Genomic DNA, 21,020 nt, shown 5'->3' with positions numbered 1-21,020 from the left:
TGGGCATGGATTTTATTTTGAGGTAATAAAAGTGTTTTGAAACTAGGCAGAGGTGGTGATTGCACAACATTGTAAATATACCAAATGCCATTGAGTTATTGACTTAAAAATGGCTAACTTTATGTTATGTGAATTTTGCCTCAAAGAAAAATTATTGCAATGAAGATCGTCTCACTTACACCCTTGCGCATTTGTTGTATTATTTCCTTATGATACCTTTGTTGCAATGGAACTGCTGGATCAAAGGGCGTGGACATTAAAAACAAACAAAACAGATGATGGATTTTGATCCCCAGAAGTGTTCATTGTTTGAATTTTGGTGGCTGTGATTTTATTAGTGAGATTGGACAAGTTTTTATATGCTTAGCAGTAAGTTATTAACTATCTGTCTCTTCCACTACACTCAAGACCTTTCCCACCTGTTCATGTCAGCACTCCTGACTGGAACATAGTAGGACTTTAGTCGTAGTGGTGAGGAGCTGAAGGGAAAGCAGTGACTGTCAGCTCTTCCTGGTTCCCCCAGGGGCCAAGGCTAGCTCTTGATGTCCAGTGCAGTTCTAACACACATTCCCCCAGAAGTCACCTAAACGCTGTTGGAATTCACACTGTGAGTGGCATGGAGGGCATGGGTTTGTATTAGTTGGAAATGGAGATAAAGACAGAATAAGGGTAACAATGAGGGTTAAACTGGGAGGTGGGAATAATATTTACATGTGTCTGTGAATGGAGACAAACAGAAGAGAAACCACCAAAATCACAGCTATATACTGGGGGCGGGGGGTGTCATTTGTCAAGGCCTTCTCCAGTCTTCCCTGGCTGGCTTCTCTGCCAGGCTTGTGGCTGCTGTCCTGAAGCTTTCCTGCCAGACTGGACTTTCTCCTCTGAAGGCACCTGTCAGCTCCATGGCGTGGTCCTGGGGTTACCAGCCTAGAAGGCGGGAGAGAGGGGCAAATGCCATCCTTCCAACCCTATCCACTCTGTCCCTGAGTTACTGGGCTCTCCTCTACCAGCCTTCATCTGATTTTCACTCATATTCTTTTCTCCTTTGAGGAGTATTCTGCAGAATCTGTTTCATATTCCACTCCTGAGCTCATTTGGCTAATCTCTGCCCCATCTCACTTCTGACTCTCCTGCAACTTCTCTCTCCCACACCCAGAAGCCGGACTCTCCAGCTCAGCCATTCCTTCATTCAACAGATATTTATTGATAGCCTGCTATGTGCCAGGCAGTATACTAGTCATCAGAGATGCAGAAGTGAACAAAACACAAAAACCCCTACCCTTGTGGAATGTGCATTGTAGCTGGACAGACAGAACAAATATAATATGGCAAGTGGTGATGAGTCCTATGCAGAAAAATAAAGCAAGGTAAGAGTTGAGAGTGACAGGATTGCTGTTTTAGATAGGGTGCCCAGGGAAGGCCCATGTGAAGAGGTGACATTAAGCCAAGACCTGAATGCAGTGAGGTGACAAGCCATGTGGCTCCCCTGTAAAGTGTTTCAGGCGGAGGGAACAGCAAATGCAAAGTGCCTGAGACAGGAACCACCTTGTCACATGTGAAAAACGTCAAGACCAGTGTTCTGGAAACGAAGGGAATCGGGGGGAGGAAAGAGTGCAGAGAAGTAGGAGGGCCCAGGTCCTACAGCACTGTAAGGACCTCGACCTTTGCCCTGGGGGAGATGGAGCGCTGTTGGAGGCTCCTGAGTAGAGAAGGACAGGATCCCTCTGGCTGCTGCGTGGAGAACAGACTGGAGGGCATGGGGGAGCAGAGACCAGTCAGGAAGCTGCAGCAGTGGTCTAGGTAAGAGATGACAGTGGCTATATATGTATAACTGAATCACTTTGGTGTACACTTGAAATTAACACAGCACTGTAAATTAACTATACTTCAAATTTTTTTTTAATTAAAAAAGAGAGACAGAGAGAGAGATGACAGTGGCTTGGACCAGAGTGGTGGCTGTGGAAGTGGTGAGAAGTGGTTTGGCTCCTGGATGTACTTTAAAGAGACAGCTGACAATCTGCTTATCAGTTGAACATAGGGTGAGAGAGAAAGACAAGGTTTGGGGCCTGAGAAACTGAGTGAACAGAGGTGCCATTTACTGAGCTTGGGAAGCTGGTGTGGGTGGGGGTGGGATGGGGGACGGGGTATCAAGTGCCTTATTGGCCTGAGTTCAGGAGAAAGGACTGGGATCTCTCCTGGAAGCTTAGGGCTCAGCTCGACTGCTTGCTGGTGGGGGTGGAGGGTGGATGGAGAAAGTGGAGGCAATGCACATGGTTTACTGAGTAACAAACTGTACCAGACTCCACGTATAATCTGCCCGCGCCACCTTCAGTGAGCACATCAAGGCTGAATTTCTTAACGTGGCATCCTTACTGACCCCATCCTGTGCTGCTCTCCTAGTTCCCATTAATGCCTTTGTACATGCTGTCCCCAACACCTGGTGAATGCTGGCCCTCTACTCAGATGTCATCTCTTCTTATCTCCCGCTTGATTTGATCTGTCTGCTTTTCTATCTCCCCCACTGTATTGGGAACTCCTTGAGGGCCCAATTGGCACCGTGGTCCCCTCTGAGGCCTTGGTGACCAAAACGGGGATGAGCAGGGGCTCAGCTCATGTCTGTGGCCCGAAGGAACAACTATGTAGGAATAGCAGCAGCCCTGAGCCCACCCCGATGGGTCGGGAGGCTTGAGTTCCCACACAGGCATATGTGACAATGAGGAAAACAGGGCCAAGGAGGTGAAGTCAAGCTTGGAACTGGACTTGGATTGGAAGTCTGACTCCATCCCCCAAGCAGCAGGGAACAGGGGTCAGAAAAGAGTAATTACTCACATGTGTACAGCACTTGAGAGTTTATAGCCACAGACATTATCTCATTCAACCCTGGCACAGCCTCATGAGGTAGGTATTCTTATTTTTCCCACTTCACATGGAAGGAAACTGAGGCCCAACAAGCTAAAGTCACTTGCCCAAGGTCACACAGCTAGGAAGTGGCAGCCTCAGTTCTTGAACAAAGGTCAATCTGATGGCAGAGCCCCGGACTCTGGACCTCAGACTAGGTCAGGCCTCGAGCTGGCTGGGAAGGTGACCAGTCGGGTCTACACAGCCGTTTCCCCCTCCCTACCTGTCCCTCCTGTGTACCAAGCTGGTGGCAGTATGAATTGGCATTTAGCCATCCCCTCAGACCAGGCGAGGCCAGGGCCAGGCAGCCTGGGTTCAAATGCAGCAGGGATCATCCAGAGTCGAGACTCCAAAGGTATCACTTGGTAGAAGTTTGAAGAAAATGCCAAGAGGCTTTGGGAACCTTCCTTCCTCTTCCCAAGGAAGGCTTCAGGGATGAGCCCCATCAGGCTGGCTGAGAGTCTGTCCCAGCCCAAAGCCCCTTCTTTCTGGTTGGGCGCAGGGCCCAGAGAGTTCTTGGCTGGCAGCAGCTGGGCCCTTGCACCTGTGGGTCTGGCTCCCCTGCTTCACAAACACACGCCCCCACCAAGCTCGGTGCTGCTTCCAGATGGCCGGTCACTTATGCCTTCACCCCACTTTGGGCCTTTCTCTTTCTCATTTGATTTCTTTTCCTTGCCTTGTTTTATTCCCAGGCATTCACCCTCTTGCTCTTTTGCTCTCTCCTTCTCTCTCCACTGAATACATTTCTTTCTGCTCAGTCTGTCTGTCTCTTTTCCTCTGACTCTAACCAGGTAGCGATGCAGTGCTAGCTTCCTCCTCTGTAACAGTGTGAGGTTCAGATGAGGTCATCTTTCCAGTCCCCACTGGCTCTGACATTCAGTTTTGAGGAAAGGCAAGAACCTTGGGGTCGGGGGGTAGCTAGAGAGCAAGAAAGGGGGATAGAAGCAGGCAGAACTGGATTCAAATCCCAGCATCCTCATTTGCTAGCTGTGTGACCTCAGCAAGGTTGCCTCACCTCTCTGAGCCTCCTTCTGTAAAATGGGATTGATAATAATAGCAATGACCTCAGTGGGGGAGAAGGGGCTCTGAATTGACCCTGCTCACGGGTGGGAAAGTCCTTTAGGAACTATAAAGGGCAGGTCCCAGCAGACATTACGTTACTTAGAAGGCAGTGAGGCCCACTGGTCGCTAGCAGAGGCTCTGGGGCCTGGTTTGAATCCTCAGCCCAAAACTAACAGGGTGTAGGACATAGGCAAGCTGCCTAACATCTCTGTGCCTCAATTTTCGTATCAGAAAAATAGAGATGAGGTAACAATAGTAGTCGCCCAGCACCTCAGGTTGTTGTGGGGATTCGAGGAGAGAATAAATATGGAACAGTAAGAACAGTGAGGGTCTGTCACCTAGTAAGTGCCCAGGAAACGTTACCATTGATGTTCTTCATCAGAGCTGGGAGGGATAAAACTCTCCTGAGGTGGCATTCTTAGGGGTGCTAGGCCACTGCAGGAACATCAGCCATGTGCCCATCCAGGCTCATCTCTTTGCAGGGCCTCCGAATATGTTTGTTCAGATCATACCCCACACAGGGACCCCTGAAATTCAGCTTGTGTTCCTCCTGCAAAGCCGCGTGCCCTGGGGTGAGGGTTGTGTAAATCCCAGAGGGAGCAACACCTGTTTCTAATTGGTCCTCCCAGAGGAGGTGCCTGGATGCGCTGGCTGAGGGCATTGTCTCAGTGTGGAGCCAGCAGAGGGACCCTGGGTCACTGGGCCTGTGGTCCTCTCCTCGTGGCTGGCAGCAGAGTCTGTACCCTGACCCCCTGAGCTACCTTAGACCCTCCATCTGTCTCCAGCTCTGATTGCTGGTCCCCAAAAGGATAAGCGTCTGTGGCTGTGGGGATCCAGGGAAACCTTTCCAGTCCCCCAGGTTGTACATGTGAGATGCACCCTAACCACATTCACACAGCCATGTTTGTCTGAGCCAACCCCAGAGGCAATCAGGGCCAACTGGTCCAAGCTGGGAGACTTCTCCATGCCAGCAGGGCTCTGACTAGAGGAAAAGTGGGGTCCATGATGGAGATCATGAGTGGAAGTCTGAGGTCTCAGATGCGATTGGATGTTGGGAGGCTGGGAAGGCAGGATCCCAGAGCCCAAGAGAGACAAGGGCAGGGTAGTACTCCCAGCATAGACATGAGATTGGGGGGCAAGGGGCTGCCACATCACTTCAGGGCTCAGGTGAGGGGAGCAGTTTCAGCCTGATGCCGCAGGAATCAAGGCCAGACTAAAATGGCCTCACCTTCTGAAGGATGAAGTCAGCTGTGCTGACCTAAAAGTGGCGGGTGGCAGAAAAGAGAGTATACAGGACCCCAAAGACTTGTGTTCTAGAAGCTGAAGTGAAACGAGGGAAGGCCTGGTATGTTGAGGCCCAACCAAAATGTATTTAGCAAAGTAAGATGAGGCCCCTGTCACTCCGTGGCATGGGGAAAGTCGTGGACTGAGATCCCTTCACAGCGCCCTTTAGGGATTTGAAGCATGTAGCACGACTGTGCTGGGCTCCAGGGGCTGCAGTGAGGCAGAGGAAAGGAGCGTTGCAGTGAAGCACCGGTGTCCTGCGCCTGAGGAGAAAGCCCCTCTCTGTGCTTGAGGAGAGACGCAGGGGAACACCCCCCCCCCAGTTTGGCCGAAAGTCATCCTGCCGATTGCTCTTTCTGACACAACCTCACACTTTCTTTCCAGTCCTATATTCCTGGCTGTGTGCAAGCTATTTCCACTTGGATGTTCTGCCAACAGCTTAAACTAAACATGCTTAAAGCAGAGTTTCTCTTCCCCCACAAAAACCTCACACCTTCCCAAGGCCTTCAGCTTCACTGCTGTCACCCAAACAGCCCAGGGCCTGGCTGGCCCAGCTGTGTCTCTTTCTCCCTGACACCAGCACCTTTCTCCCTCCCTGCCTTTGAACCTTGTGCTTTTCCCTAGATAATGTTTTTCAGAGTCGTCTTTGCCATCCTCGGGCTGCACCCCTCTCCCACCCCGCACCTCATCCCTGGAGATTCCTGCCACAGACCCTAACTGGGCTCCTCCCTCAAGGGTCTCTCCCTCAAGCTGGGCCACGAATACCTTCTGCCCCACACACATTGACCACCTACTGCAGTGGGAGAGGCCGAGCATCCGTTCTAGAAGCAAGAAGATCATAGACACTGATAACAGAGGAGCAGGGAGCCTAGAGGGAGAGTTTGGCCTTAGGGGTGAGTCCCACCCTGTTGTGCATCCCAGCTCCGCTGCTTTACTAGTTTTGCAATCTTGGGCCTGTTATTTCACCTCTCTGGGCTCAGTGCCTTTCTCTCTAAAATGGGGTGATAGTGCTGACTTCCTAGGCCTCTTGTGAAGTTAAATGCCAGGAGGGAGCACAGAGAAGAGGCATATACTGGAATGACATCCCCAAAGCCTGAAGTGGGCGGAGCCAAGAAGGATGTGAGAGGCTGGGTGGCCGAAGCTGTTTGCATATATTTGAGGTTTTCCCATTATGTATAAATAACAGGAAATCAAGTAGGGAATCAATCAATTCGACTGGCCCCAGTTGTTGGCCCTTTCCAAACTTCCCCCACCCCCCTGTGTAAACAGGAAACCAGGGCTACAATCGCTGAAGCTGACTGGAGTGCCCAAGGATGCCCTGTTATCTCCCTGCTCTCTTCTCAGTTTTCTGTTTCTCAAGGCCCTTTCCCCAGGACTAATCTTGTTCCCTGTTCCCTCTTTTTCTTCATCCTCTCTTCTTTTCAATCCTCCTCCTTTTTTTTTTTTTTAACACAGGAGCAGAAGAGAGTGCGGGTCCAAGCCCGCTGGCCTGGGGCAGAGGAATGCGACCGCTCCCTCGGCACGGGGCAGCCAGGCCCAGGCGCTCACTCAGGCTGGCAGCGGCAGGCGAGGCGCTGGGGAGGCTCCGGCACCTTGCTCCGAGGGGCTGGAAAGCGCTACAGACGTTAGCTCATCACTCCCTGGCAGAGGCTAACCGGTCTGCTATTCTCACTAGCATCTTCCAGATGGGGAAATGGAGGCACAACCACACTCGGTGTGGTTGCAGACTTGCAGGATCCCAAGGGGGCTTCTGGGCAGGGTCTCCAGATGAAATAAGGGGAGAAAGGCCACCCCGACTTCCCAAATGGACTTGTAGTCCTTGAGATCCTACAGGAGGAGGAAGAATACAGGAAAGAACTGTGATCCAGACTGCAGTATCTGGAGGGGGCACAAAGGAAGGATGGGAGGGGGTGGCTAGGACTTACCATCTCCTGAGCCCCTCACACATAAAGGGGTCCCCAAACAGCTGCAGCTTCACTCACTAGCCCATTAGGAACGACTCACCACTCCTACTGCATGTACGATGTTTGCCCCACCCATTACCTCTGGAGTAAGAGACAGCAGGGATAAAGTCTGCATGACCAGACACCAAAGGGTTAACTATGATGCTGGTGGGTTATGTTTTCCTCCTGGTGCTTTTCTGTTATTTCCAATTTCTGTGCAGGGAACAATTATGACATTTATCGCCAGACGAAATGTTAATTTTTTAAAAATTGTTATAAAGAAGCAGCAACTGGGATGTGGTGGGGAGCCCTGGGCTTGGAGTGAGGAGCCCCAAGTCAAGCCCACTGTCTCACTTCCCAGCTGTGTGATGGGTGGGGCAAGTGACTTCACCTCTTTAAACCTCCGGTTTTCTACAAAATGGAGATAATCAACCCCACAGGGTTGGCATAAGATTATAAGATAATGGATGTGAAAATGCTTTTTAAAAAGTATTTACGGAACTTTTCAAACATAATCACAAGTAAACATTATAATGAAGGCCCATGTACCCCTTTTCAACAATTATCATCTTATTTTTTTCTAAATCCCCAACCACTTTTCTCCCATACCCACTGGAATATTTTAAAGCAAATCCCAGACATGCCCTTTTTTCCCATAAATACTTCAGTATTGAATTCTTTTTTACATTTTTCATAATTAAAAGATAATACATGATAGCTGTAAAAAATTTGGAAAACGAAGAAATCATGTATAAAAGAGAAAACAGTACAGCTGAAACTAATACAACATTGTAAATCAACTATACTCCAATAAAATTTTTTTTAAAAAGAGAGAAAACAAAAATCACCCATAACCCCACCACCCAGAGACAACCAGATTTTGGAGTAGTCTAGTATTTATTCTATGCACACCCACATATATATATACATTTTTAACAAAAGTGGGATCCTACTGTATATGCCATTTGTAAGTATTCATTTTAACTATAAAAGTGATAAAATCATATTAAAGAAAAATCATAATCCTTTACCACTTAATATTTTAATATATTTCCTTCCCATTTTTTTCAATTTACAGCCATACTTTTTTTTTTTTTTTTTTTTTTTTGCAGTACGCGGGCCTCTCACTGTTGTGGCCTCTCCCGTTGCAGAGCACCGGCACCGGACGCGCAGGCTCAGCGGCCATGGCTCATGCGCCTAGCCGCTCCGCGGCATGTGGGATCTTCCCGGACCGGGGCACGAACCCGTGTCCGCTGCATCGGCAGGCGGACTCTCAACCACTGTGCCACCAGGGAAGCCCTACAGCCATACTTTTAACACCAGTGGGATTGTACTGATTATGCACTTTTCAAATTATGAACCTGTTTTAATTGTAAGAAAAATAATATAATCTTATAGCAGAAAAATAAAGGAAAAGAAAAGTATCATCCATAATCCCACCACTCAATTATAATCACTGTTAACATTTTGGTGTTCTGTTTGGTTTTTTTTTTCCTAGGTTTTTTTTTTTTTTCTTAAGATACTTTTTTTTGAGGGGGGGCCATACCCCGCGGCATGTGGGATCTTAGTTCCACAACCAGGGATCAAACCTGTGCCCCCTGCATTGGAAGCACAGAGTCTTAACCACTGGACCACCAGGGAAGTCCCTATTTTGGTGTATATTCTTTCAATATTTTTTCTATGCACAAATAATTTTAACAATAGTAGAAGCATACTGTTTATGCAGTCCATTAACTATAAACTTATAGTTAATTATAAGAATAATATAATCATATTGCATAACAGAGAAAAGAGAAAAAAAGTACCTCACAATCCTACCACCCGCCTGACACTGTTGTTGTTTTCCTGACCATTGCTTCATTACCCATATTCATACATGGTTGGAAACATTGAGTACTTAATTTTCTGCTCTTTGTGCCCTTTGCAACTTGGCATCATATTTATGCAACTTTGTACCCTGTGTCTTTTTTTTAGTTAATATTTTGTTGTGAACATTTTCCCATGAATAAAAGAGTTTTTGAAATCAGGATTTAAAAACAATTTTTTTTAGTATCAAGGTACCAAGGGACGCTCCTTCACCATGGACATTTAAATTGCTTTCCATTTTTCACTATTACAAACAATTCTGCTCCAAACATTCTTAAACAAAGACCTGTGCTTTCATGGGAGTTCCCTGGTTGCCTAGTGGTTAGGATTCCAGCCTTTCACTGCTGTGGTCCGGGGTTTGATCCCTGGTCAGGGTTTGAACTGAGATCCTGCAAGCCACGTGGCAATGTGTGCTTTTTAACTTTTCTACACACTTATTGTATATGTTTCTAGAGACCACTCTGTATGCGTACGGGCTGTCCTGTAAAAAGTCATGGTCTTTTTTTGCTCCCTAATTTACTTCCATCATAAGGCTCATACAGCCCTTGGTTCTGGAAGGTGAGATTTTGAGAACAAACCTGCATTTTCCTCTTTCTCCCCTTCCTGAGTTTGTAGACCTGCTTCATCCCCTCACAGCCTGGTTTTTAAATTAATCAGTCAGCAAGTATTATTGAACCTGAAGTGTGTAAGCTGAGGCAGGACTAGGAGGCAAAAGGAAAAGAATCAGAAGGCACAGCATTTGTGGACCACTTACTACACAGCAGGCATCAACCCAAGCTTTTCCTTTGATCCTTGCAACAAGCCCACAGCGTTGCTCCCATTATAATCCCCATTTAACAGATGGGAAAACTGAGGCCTAAAGGATGAAGCCATTTGGCTTAAGATCACAGAGCTAGTAACTGGCAGAGTAGGGATTTAAACCCAGGAGGACTGACCCCTGAACCTGTACTCTTGACCACAGTTTAGATGCCCCCTTACCCTCCCAGGCAGCAAGGTGCAGGGGTGAGGGTGAGGACTCTACAGTCAGCCTAACCTGGATTCAAACACCGGACCTCCTGGCTGTGTGAACTTGGGCAAATCTCTGGGACTCCTTTTCACCTTTGGTAAACCCTACCTCACAGGGCGTGGGAATTAAATGAGATGATGGATGGGAACATGCCAGGTCCAATGCTGGAGCACAGAAGGTTCTTGCTGGGTGATCATCCCTGTCCTCTCCTTGGCTTGCGAGCTCGCAGTCTAGTTGCCAAGTTAGAGATAAGAGTTCAGCGGAGAGCTCTGAGCTCTGCTGGAACCGACTGGGAAGTCAGTGATCCAGGGCATATTTGCAGAGAAATGCAAATGTCTCCTTTGCTCTCTCCCTACCTCTGAGACTAACCTCCCCTTCCATCTGCCCCCCAAAGGAAAAGGGTGGCTTTTGTGCTCCAAAGCTGAGTGCTCGTAGCCCCTCTCTTTCCTGCTCCCAAGGAGGTGGACAGTGGAGATGACAGGAAGTTACCAGTGGGGAGACCCTTTCTGGCATGTGGGCAAAGAGAAATGTGGCGGAGGGCGCTCCTTTTTCTGCCCTTCAATGGTCCGGATGGGGGAGGGGGCTGGCTGTTGAGCAACTGCTCCGGAGACACTCCAGAAGCCGAGATGAACATATGCCTCTTTCTAACAATTGGCCTGGGAGCCATCCAATAGATGGAGGGCGGATCCGCCACCTCCCGGATCCGGAGCCTTCCGCAGAGACGCTGTCGCGGTTTCCAGACCCTCTCCCGAGCAGGGGCTGAGGGGGAGGGTAGGTCGGAGGTCCAAATTAGCAAAACACAATTCGAAAGCCCAGGGTCGCTCACATCAGGCAAACACCAAGATGGCTTGAGGGTGTATTTCACAAGCAAACTTTGTAGGGTTTTAGGGTCCCGACAGATCCCACCTTTAATCAGAAGGAAACTGGGCACGACTTACGATCTTTGTGCAAAGTGAGAAAGTGCAAGAATGGTGTGTGGAATGTGATTGTTACTGGGGTTTGTGTTGAGGCAGGGTGAGGGGAAGGAAGGGAGACAGGCAAGGTAGCTTTGGGGGCTGGGGAATGGGTTTACCTGGCGTCCAGAGCACTGGCCCCAGCTTCCTCCAGGCGTCAAGGAAGGGCCTTGATCTGTCCCTCTGTTTGCTCCCCATCTTTACGTCAGTAAGCCGGTCAGTCCATCAACAAACAGAACTTTGTTCAAAGAGCAAATGCAGGGCACTTTGGGGTACTAAAGAAAAAAGAATAAGAAAGCAAGAAAAGAAGAGAAAAAATGGGAAAGAAAAAAGAAAAGGAAAAGACCTTTAGGTCTTCAAATCCAATTAAGAAGACAGAACACATACACAGTGAAAATGACTTCATGACATTCCCTCCCCCCCTTTTTTCTTAACATCAGGACTTTTTTTAAAAAAAGCATGCTTTATAAACACTGTAAACTGAGTAGTTATTGCTGAAAGGGGCCAAGAAAAGAGAGTTTGGTAGAAGGGTAGTCCTGGTGGCCTTCCTGTAAGAGGCGAGATGGGAGCTTGTTGGCCAGGAGGAGCATGACTGAAATGAAGGAGAAGACCCGGACCTCTTTCCCGAAGAGATTTGTAAGATAACATCCTAACCCGAGAAAGATGTGTTCCTAATGCAAAATGTTATTCTTATTACCTGGAATGATTATATAATGATAATAAAATAACCTGGCATACTGGGAACGCAGGAGGAGTCCCCGCGAGTCCCGGGGCAAGCTCTTCATACCCTGCTGCCTTTTCTTGGCCTTTCGGCTGTGCCTCGTGAGCTGCACCTGGCCCCACGATCCGTGACATATCTCCACGTCGCAACCCGCCAGCCTCCTTCAGCCCTGGATAACCACAAGAGAGAATCCCTCGAACCCAATCCCAGCTCAGGTCTTCTAGGGAAGCCACCGTTGCGGGACGGATAGGCCCTCCAAGAAGCTCTGCCTGGAATCTGGCGACTTTAAGGGGAAAGGGACCCCCAGCCTCGGCCCTTCAACCAGGGAGATGGTGCAGCCCAAAGGGAGCAGACAGACTCCGAGAAAGCCCTGCAGAAAACCCAAATCGTGCCCCTTGGGCCCCGTCCCTTGTTCGTCCTCCTCCCCCAGGTCATTTCCTGAGCCCATAGCTCTCCCCCCAACCCCCTGAAGCCCGCTCTGACCACCCTCTAGATTTAGGTCAGAAAACAGACACTAACAGCTCTCCCTCGCCTCAGCGAAATTACTAAGTGGAATTTATTGGGCAAGTCCATGCAGGGCGGTGGGGAGAGACTGTGCCCGGGGCCCGGCCCCCCGCCCGCTTTAGAAGCGAAGGCGCCGGCCGGGGGCTCGGGGCTCGGGGCGACCACGGCCTGAGCCCGCCAGCCGCACCCCGGGAGCCGTGGCCGGTCCCCGGCGCCGCCGGACCCGCGGAGCCGCTCGGACTCCGTTCCCCAGCCGGCCCTTAGCTTTCACACGATCCGCGGTGACTGCACCAGCTCGAGCGCCTTTAAAGGGCCACACACGCCAGCCGCCGCTATAAAATGTTCCCAGCGGCACAGCTGCAGAAGGGGCACCGCTGAGCTGCCGAGAAGAGGCTCGCTCCGCCCGGCTGCCCGCCCACAGCCCGCCGGAGAAGGGTCGTTCCTGGCGAGGAGGAAGAGGGCTGAGGAAGGCGCAGCACCCGCTCTGGCCCTCGGTGAGTATCCAGTTCAGATTTTGCCACCAACTCGCCCACGAGCCAGGACATGTGCTAATAATGCCCTAAGCCGGTTATAAAGACGTGGAAATTGGGGGGGGGGGAGAAAAAGGGGGAAAAGGGTCTGTCCTTCCTGGGATTCCTAGCCGAGGCCAGCCTGCTCCCGTGTGCGTGTGCGTCAGGGCTCTCCGGGCGGCAATGGGGGCTTGAGACCCGGTTCCCCCGCGCCGGGAAGGGAGCGCGGTGGCCGCTACCGCCACCTCCACCGCCACCGCCCCGGAGTCAGGCGCCGAAGCTGCGGGCGGGCGGGCGGGCACGGGCGCGGGCCGGGGCTGCTTGGCGCGGCACGGTGAGGTGCGGCGGCGGCGCGGCGCGGTGGTGCGGGCTTTTCCCAGGCGCCCCGGGGTCGGGTGGCACTGAGCGCGACCGGCTCGCGGCGGCGGTGGCGGCGTGCGTGCCAGGGGCTGGGGGCTCCGCCGCTGCGCCCGCGGCTCACCGGGCTCCGCGCTTCCCTCTCTCCAGGGCAGGCGGCTTCGCGGAGGTAAGCCGGGCCGCCCGGTAAGGCGGTGGGCTGGGCGGCGGGGCCGGGGACTCCTGCGGAGCGGGCGCAGGGAGCGGGCGGGGGCCGGGCGGGCCGGGGGTCTTTGGAGGACTTGTTTTCTGTTTGAAAGCTGCTCTGCTGGGGGGCGGAGGGGCCGCCGCCCGCCCGCCCGCCAGCCAGCGAACCGGTTCGCTCGCCAGCGCGCCCGCCTGCCGGCCAGCCGGACCGAGCGCCCGCTTCTCCTGGGGAGACAGCAGCACCTTTTCTCCCTGCGCCCGCGCTTTCTCCAGCTTGGCTTCCACCGACTTTGCTAATCGCCCGGACCGCATCTGGACGCTCCGGCTCTGGGGCTGCACAAAGCTCAGGTTTCCTTTGGGGGCTGAAGGCGAGAGGGACTTTTCGGGCCGAGTTCAGCGGGATTGAGGGATGGAAGTTAGAGAATTCGGGCAACTTGCCTCTACTGCCTGGTCGACCTCTGCTCTCCCCCACACTCACGCCCCCCCCACACACACGCACACCCACGCACACACCCCTCTGCCTATAAACGCCGGCGGCGGGGCCGGGCGGCGCACGGAGTCCCTGCCTCGCCAAGCGCCGGACTTGGAGGCAGACAGACCTGGCTGCGAATCCCGGCTCCGCCACTTTCTAGCGCTGTGACCTTGGGCAAGTTACCGAACCTCTCCGAGCTTCTCACTCTTCTCGTAGCGGAGTGATAGCACTGACCACAGGCGACTTGGCTAGGGGGTAGGCTCAGCCCGCGGCCGCGTCGGGTGCTCTGCGGGCGCTCAGTAAGTGTTGGTGAGGCGCGGGAGTGGCCGCAGCCGGCGCCGGAGTGCGCCCCCGCGCGCGGCAGCACCGCGGGGCCCCAAACTCGCCGCGGAGGCCGAGACCCCGGGCCCCTCCCCGCCTGTGTATCCTGTCTCCACGATCGGTTCCTGATACGGCACTCGCGGGATCGGACGCTCGGGGCCCTGGCGGCCTGGGTGCTCGCGCTCCACCGTGCAGGGATGCTCCCGGCCGCCCCCAGCTCCAGCGGCTCCACCTGGGATGTGGCGAGGAGGGCGGCCGAGCTGTCCGCAAACAACGGGCCTTTAGTTTTCAGGTGGCGAAACTGACTGGTCTGGTTAGAGCGCATCCAAGCCAAGCCGCAGTACTGTTTGGATTTTTAAATTTCTCCTGAGTGAGAAAATAGCAATCGAGATGGAGCCATCCGGTTGGTGCCATTTTAACTTTTGGTCCCCCAACAGGTCAAAGACGCGGCCCCCCTACCTGCCTCTCCCTTCTCTCTTCTTCCTCTCCCTTTCCCACCCTCATCTAGGCGGGAGGGGGCTGCCGGCCCACGGGACGGTCTGTGAAGGAGGGCGGGCGGCAGAACCGGGAACTGGTGGCCCGGGCCCGCGAGGCATCGGCAGGAGAGGAGGCACTTGTTGCTCTGGGTTGCCCAGCCGTCTCTCGCAGCTGTTTCGCAGTGGTCGGCTCGAGGCTTGGAGAGAGAGCTGGGACGTTTCTGCGCTGCCAAGTTTTGCCTTCGAATGGGCTGGGTGGCAGAGGGGAGACAGAAAATCGGGGAAGCAGGGGCAAGGATTCCGATCGAGATGCGGTTGCCTCTTCAGACGGATACAACAACACTTACTGAGCGCCTATGGAGCACAGACCCAGGCCGGGGGTCGGGGCTGGTGGAGGGGGAGGCGGCGATGGGAGGCAACAGATCTGAACGTAAACAGGGTCCTGCCTAGGGGAGCTCACAGCCTGAAGGGGGAGACGTGGTAAAATGGTCTTCCCCAGGAACTGATATCAGAACAGAGATACTTTTCTCTCTTGCGCTCTCTCTCTTTTTTTCCTTTTACTTTTTTCCCTCCTCTTTCTGTTTCTTTTTGTTGTTGCTGCTGCTGTTACTATTTTTTTTTTTTCTTATGTACATTTGGGTACTTGGTAGCATGAAGAAAGGCTGGATAGGAACAGGAAAAGATGGACAGCCACCCCCCTCCCGACGTTTTTCTTAGGACATGAAAATTGCTTGATACTGAAGGTGCTGGGCTCTTGAAGACGACACGGATTAGATTCCTTGTCTTGTAATCACTGGCTTGAAATATTCTCTGGTTGCCTCAGAGAAGAAACAGGGCTCCAATCAAGCAGTGGTGGCAGACCCAGCAACCGATTGTTTTCTGGTGTTTTCTCCCCCCCTTCCTTTTTCTATTTTTCTTGCCTCCCTCCCCTACAAGTAAGAAGTGCAAAGATGATAAAGAGGGGTAGTAAGTGCCCACTTTCTAGAAGGGTCTGAGCAGATTCTTAATGACCACTGGGGGGAGGGAGGTGTCACAGAGAATTCTAGCTTTGTTGGAAAGATTAGAGACTTTTGAAGATGCTGAAGATCCTTTGGGCCAAGAGGTATTTATAAATATGAAATTCTACATCTCTAATTCATCATGAAGGCTAGAATATATGGGGCTTTAAAAAAAAGCTTCTGGGAAAATAACTTTAGAGTTTTCAGAGATTGTTTATTATTATTATTTTCTGGTTTGGGGATATTCTTTTCCCTTCATCCCCTTATCTTATCCCTTTGGCGTTTGACCTAGGGGATCATTCTTCAGGAGCCATTTGAGTCATTCTAGGTATGATGATTTGGCCAGCGGTCAGATGAGGCATGTGGGCACAAGAGTGCTGGCTCCTGCTCCCAGAGCCACTGCCACCTGATGGGAAAGCTGTTGAACCTCTGTACCTCAGTTTCCCTCCGGGAAGAATTATGCCCACCTGTCACTACAGATGAGTGTGTCTGGGCTCAGAGCAGGTGTCCTGGGAAAACCAAGTGCTGCCAGGTCTGTCTTGGGAGGGGGCTTGTGGTGTGGAGGAAATTGAGACATCCCTAGCTGCTCTCTGGCTACTTCAGAGCCCCCAGACTACGCTGATCAGCCCAGCTTCTCTCACACAAAACCATGGCTGAGGCAGGACTTTGGAGCCCCATGACATTTGCTTTGGGGACCTATTCCTTCTGTGGGTGGCAGCCTCCAGCTTTCTAGGTCTTCCTCGCCCTGACTCCTTCCTACTTTCTCCCAGTTCTGGTGGAGGCCTAAATGCCTCCAATGTGAATGCCAGTGGCCCTTTGAGACAGTGTGCTACTTACTCAGGGACATTGCTCTCCTCAGAATCAGGAAGAGTGCACCCCACTTGGGGCTCTGACATCACTGGCATGAGGAAACAGTCACATGTGTCCCCTCTTGGTGATGTGGGTAGCTGGCTGGCTGGGCAGCACCTGGCCAAATCTAGCACCTTTCCTGCCTCAGGCAAAAGTTCCAACTGGATCTCCTCCCTCTGCTCAGGTGGTCTCTGGTCTTGGCTCTAACCTGTCACCATCCTTGCCTTGTAGCTGTGTGGAGTGGCCCAGCTTTGGGCTTTGCTAGTACCTGCGTGGTCAATAAAGCCTTTGCCCTTATTACCTCTTCTCCCTCACATACAGCACAACAGCTCCAGCTGGCAGCATCACCTCCCACCAATTTATCCAACTTCTGCCAAGGCTCTGAAATGCCAACTATGTCGAGGCCTGCACTTGATGTCAAGGGTGGCACCTCACCTATGAAGGAGGTAACTTTTGCCATTTTACAGATGGAGACACTGGAGCCGGAAAGACAACCGGGTCGGGGCCAGGGCCGTGTGGTAGGCCCTCCTGGCTGGGGTATCTGGTGTCCTTTAGCAGACTGAAGACAGCAGGGCTTTCTTGGGAGAGAATGAAAACAGCTTCTACCTAAACATGGTCACTTCGAACCCACGAGGGGTACTGAAAGATGGCAGAGAAGGGAGCAGAGAAGCAGAATTGGAAAAGACCACTCCATTGTCTCAATGGATTAAAGTGAGGCTGAGAAGAGGGGCAATGAGATCCCATTTGTAGAATGGCGAGCTGAAGGGAGAGTCGGGGGACGGAGATGAAAGCAATGAACTCATTTAGGCTGGCGGGTGCCCAGCATGAGTACTTAGGCCTGAGCACAGTGCTCGGAGCCAAGGTGGCAGAAGGATACTTGAGCCTAACTCAAGCTAGGAAGGGAGCCTACCTTTCCAGGGGGCCTTCTTGCTGCTTCCCCACCACTAGCCCCCTGATGAAGCACTTTTGGGGCCTGATGAATGGTGAGGAACAAAGCCCGGAGCACAGGGGTACCATGCTCTGCCTTTCTCTGTCTTCTAGGATGCCAACCCAGAGATGAGCTCTCTGGCCTACTCTAACCTGGCGGTGAAAGATCGCAAAGCAGTGGCCATCCTGCACTACCCCGGGGTAACCTCGAATGGAACCAAGGCCAGTGGGGCTCCCGCTAGCTCCTCAGGATCTCCAACTCCAATAAGCTCTCCTACTGCTGCCCCTCCCACTAAACCCCCACCCTTCAACCTGCACCCCGCCCCTCACCTGCTGGCCAGTATGCAGCTGCAGAAACTTAATAGCCAGTATCATGGGATGGCCGCCGCTACTCCGGGCCAACCTGGGGAGGCAGGGCCCCTGCCAAATTGGGGCTTCGGGGCTCAGGCGGGAGGGGCGGGGTCACTCTCTCCTGCTGGTGCCCAGAGCCCTGCCATCATCGATTCAGACCCGGTGGATGAGGAGGTGCTGATGTCACTGGTGGTGGAACTGGGACTGGACCGAGCCAATGAGCTTCCGGAGCTGTGGCTGGGGCAGAATGAGTTTGACTTCACTGCAGACTTTCCATCTGGCTGCTGATACCAACTGTTCCTAAAGATGGAGGAATAAAGCCACCAATTCTGTTGTAAATAAAAATAAAAGTTACTTACAAGAGATGGGCCAACTGGAGGTGCTCTTCATTGAGGTCTAATGGGGTGCGGCATGGTCTGACATTCTTGTAGCAATTCTGAGACCCATGGTGTGGTTGCCTGAGACCCATGGTGGGGTTGCTGGTAGATAGCTGGGAGGGAGCTGAGCTGGATGGGAGGAATGGGGAAGACCGAGGTGGGGCCGGGGGTGGGGAGGGGAGGCTCCCCACTGAATTCCTGCTGCCACTGCCATCACCACTGCCATTATATCTCCAGGAGTCCAAGTACCTAGCCTCACTGCCCTAAGACCCCAGGAACACTGTCCTATTCGAGGTTGATGACGGGCTGGTTGGGAGCATTCTTGGAAGAAAGACTGATCCAGACCCTTCTACAGCATCCTGGCCACTTGTGCATCCAAGTCTAAAGGGTTGCCCTAGCCACGTGGCACACGCTTCACCAACTCTAAAAGGCACCCCCACCCCATCTCTAGCCCCAATCCAGATGATGCAGTAAGGCCACTCCTTGCCTTTTTGCCCTTGGGCAATAAGTATGACCCAAGAAGGATCCTATGACCTGGGAGCTCAGGTTTCTCTGGAAAATTGCAAAAGCTACAGACCGTTAAACTGAGATTTTAGGTGCCTTCAAGTCCTTCAGACAGTTGCTCAAGCCCCACCTCCATGCCTGGGACATATGTCCCCTAACTCTGGCCCACACTGTATGGGGACAGACCATTTCTCTGGGCTGGCCTCCATTTTAGAGACACAGATCAGAGCTGGGCTCGACAAGGTCAACATTTGGGGGTATATCTGTTGCTCTTAGATTAACTGCTGAGGAGGCAGTTGCTTTAGAAGCATGCCAAGTGACAGGACGGTAGCATTGAACTGGATCCCAGCCTTGAGGTGGAAGGGGGCAGGTGGGGGCATGGGTCTGGTGTGGAATCCAGCCCTGTCCTCATATTGACACAATCGAAGAGCCTAGAGACTCCTCTACCCACATTTCAGACTCCCGGAGACATTCTTCCTTGGACACCGTGAAAACTAATCAGCTTTTCAGGACTAGCATAGTGCCTGTCCCCTAGAGAGTGCTTTCGAAGGAGCCCACCGAAAGAGGCAAGGCATTGGATTGAGCATTCCCTGAGCATCTGCTCTGGGCCAGGCACTCTGCTTAGTATCAGGAGCATAAATTAAAGTTTGTACCTTTGAGGGGGTCCCCCATCTAGAAGGAGAAAGATATCAACAAATTACAATAAAACAGTATTTCCTATAACACAGGGGGAAGGTCCTATTCGATCCCAGAAAAGGAAACAGCTCCATCTGCCTGGGAAGTCTGGGGACAGCTTCCTGGTATTGAACTGGTTCATTTGTTTGTTTTGATATCTCACAAGTAATAAATACATGATCCAATCTCTTTGTGAAAAGTAGAAACTCTACAGATAAAGCAAAAATACCCTTTGACCAGCTCTCTCCCTCAATCCTGATCGCCTCTTGCCCTCCACCGAGGTAGCAACTGTTTATCTGTTTGTGGTGCATCCTCGCTGGCCTTGTTCTGTGCCTTTACACAAAGACTTATCTACCCACTGAAACAGTTGGGTTTAAAAACAAGACCAGAGTCAGCCAGGGAAAGAATGAGTGAGGGGTAAAGCTGTTATGTAAGTGCATGTTCATGAAAGGGGCTGTACTAGCTACAAAACTGGAGTTTAGCAAGCAGGGTCATAGGGCCGGGACGGGGTGTGAGAGGAGGAGACTAGAAAGAAGTTTGCAAGAGGCTGGGCTCCAAGGGCCTTCTAGGCCAAGCTGGGAGCGTGCCTTTATCCTTGGTACCACCATCCCTGTGGCTTGTGGAGCCTCTCTGGAAATTTGCAGGAAAGCAAAGAATTAACCAACTTTGATTTTTAGAATGATCCTGCTGAAGGTGGATGGTTAGATTTGTCTAAGGCTGTGAACAGGGAGACATGGAGTCCTAAGGGATCTGGGGAGGCAGGGTGAGGGTGTAGGGTGGTAATCGTTTATTGCTGGAGAAGGGGCATGATGTGGGGGGGAGGGCGGACATCACAGAGTACAGTTGGGGGAAGGCAAGGAAGCCTCTGCCCCTGCCCCACCATTTCATGCTCAGGCCTCTCACGACAAGACCAGGCACGTTCATTAGGTCTCCAGGAAATTCCTGAGCCAACTCCAAGCCTCACCCTGGGCCAGGTCCTAGGGGGCTAGGAAACAAGATTCCCAGATACACACAGGTAAGGAACGTTGCCTACCCACAAGGAGCTTGTAGCCTGGGAGCAGGTGAGGATGTGTAAGCAAGAGTGCCTCCTAGAGGCCAGGAGCTGTGCTGCTCCCTGGGGACAAATGTGGGGGACCCTGTTCCTACTCTCAAGGAACTCACAGTCCAGTGGCAAAGACAGCCATGGTCTCGAAGGATACATTGTATTTCCATACGGCAGCAATTGTGGTAGGAGACTGAGGGGAGGGCATGGCCTTCAGGCACAGGGAACAACTGGAGCACAAATTAAAAGATAAATCAGGACATGGTGTAAACCAGAACCAACCGTTAGGAAGCCCATGGCTTTTTCAAGGAAGGGCAGAAAGTCCAGCAGCTTGACTTCCTTGAAGGGCAGAAGGCTGAGAGAAGGTAAGTTGGAATCAGATCTTGCAGTTGCTTCTACTTTATTCCACAAGCAAGGGGAGTATCATTCCACAAACATGGACTGAGCACCTACTATGTACCAGGCACACACAAAGCATCTGGGCATAGGCGACGAGCACATTGCCCTTGCTCTCATGAAGCTTGAAGTTTAGCAAGGAGATCGACAACAGTCAAATAATCATGCAGATCATTAAAACCATAAATCATGAGAAGTGACAGGAAGAAAAGGTATAGGTGCTATGAAAGAGTGCAATGGGGAATTTAATTTCTTTTTTAAAAATTTTTATTGAAATATAGTTGATTTACAATGTGTTAATTTCAGTTGTACAGCAAAGTGATTCAGTTACATATATATATAT

At 51.7% G+C, this 21,020-nt stretch overlaps 1 protein-coding gene across 5 annotated transcripts; it reads left to right on the top strand.

The window, feature by feature from the left end:
* Window positions 1-12,592: 12,592 nt before the first annotated feature.
* On the top strand, window positions 12,593-18,053 carry CITED1 (Cbp/p300 interacting transactivator with Glu/Asp rich carboxy-terminal domain 1). Of its 5 annotated transcripts, none has more exons than XM_028482741.1 (4): window positions 12,854-12,898; window positions 13,254-13,289; window positions 16,727-16,851; window positions 17,447-18,053. In XM_028482741.1, exons 3-4 carry the CDS (start codon window positions 16,792-16,794, stop codon window positions 17,969-17,971), a joined length of 585 nt encoding a protein of 194 aa, XP_028338542.1. In that variant the 5' UTR covers window positions 12,854-12,898; window positions 13,254-13,289; window positions 16,727-16,791; the 3' UTR covers window positions 17,972-18,053. The 5 variants fall into 5 exon arrangements, with proteins under 5 accessions (XP_023986920.1, XP_028338542.1, XP_028338544.1 ...); XM_028482743.1 differs by having other exon boundaries at window positions 12,894-12,904; window positions 13,254-13,272; XM_028482739.2 differs by lacking the exons at window positions 12,854-12,898; window positions 13,254-13,289 and adding exons at window positions 13,611-13,637; window positions 14,375-14,485.
* Window positions 18,054-21,020: the final 2,967 nt, after the last annotated feature.

This window comes from Physeter macrocephalus, chromosome 21 (assembly GCF_002837175.3).
Source record: "Physeter macrocephalus isolate SW-GA chromosome 21, ASM283717v5, whole genome shotgun sequence".
Classification (NCBI taxonomy): domain Eukaryota; kingdom Metazoa; phylum Chordata; class Mammalia; order Artiodactyla; family Physeteridae; genus Physeter; species Physeter macrocephalus.
The sequence above is the reverse complement of the archived record's forward strand: the minus strand, read 5'-3'. Positions and strand labels throughout refer to the sequence as shown.

Excerpts from the sequence above, each read along its gene's own strand:
- CITED1 (XM_028482739.2), top strand. Across the intron at positions 16,852-17,446 it reads GCACCTCACCTATGAAGGAG|GATGCCAACCCAGAGATGAG; the intron begins GTAACTTTTGCC and ends TCTGTCTTCTAG.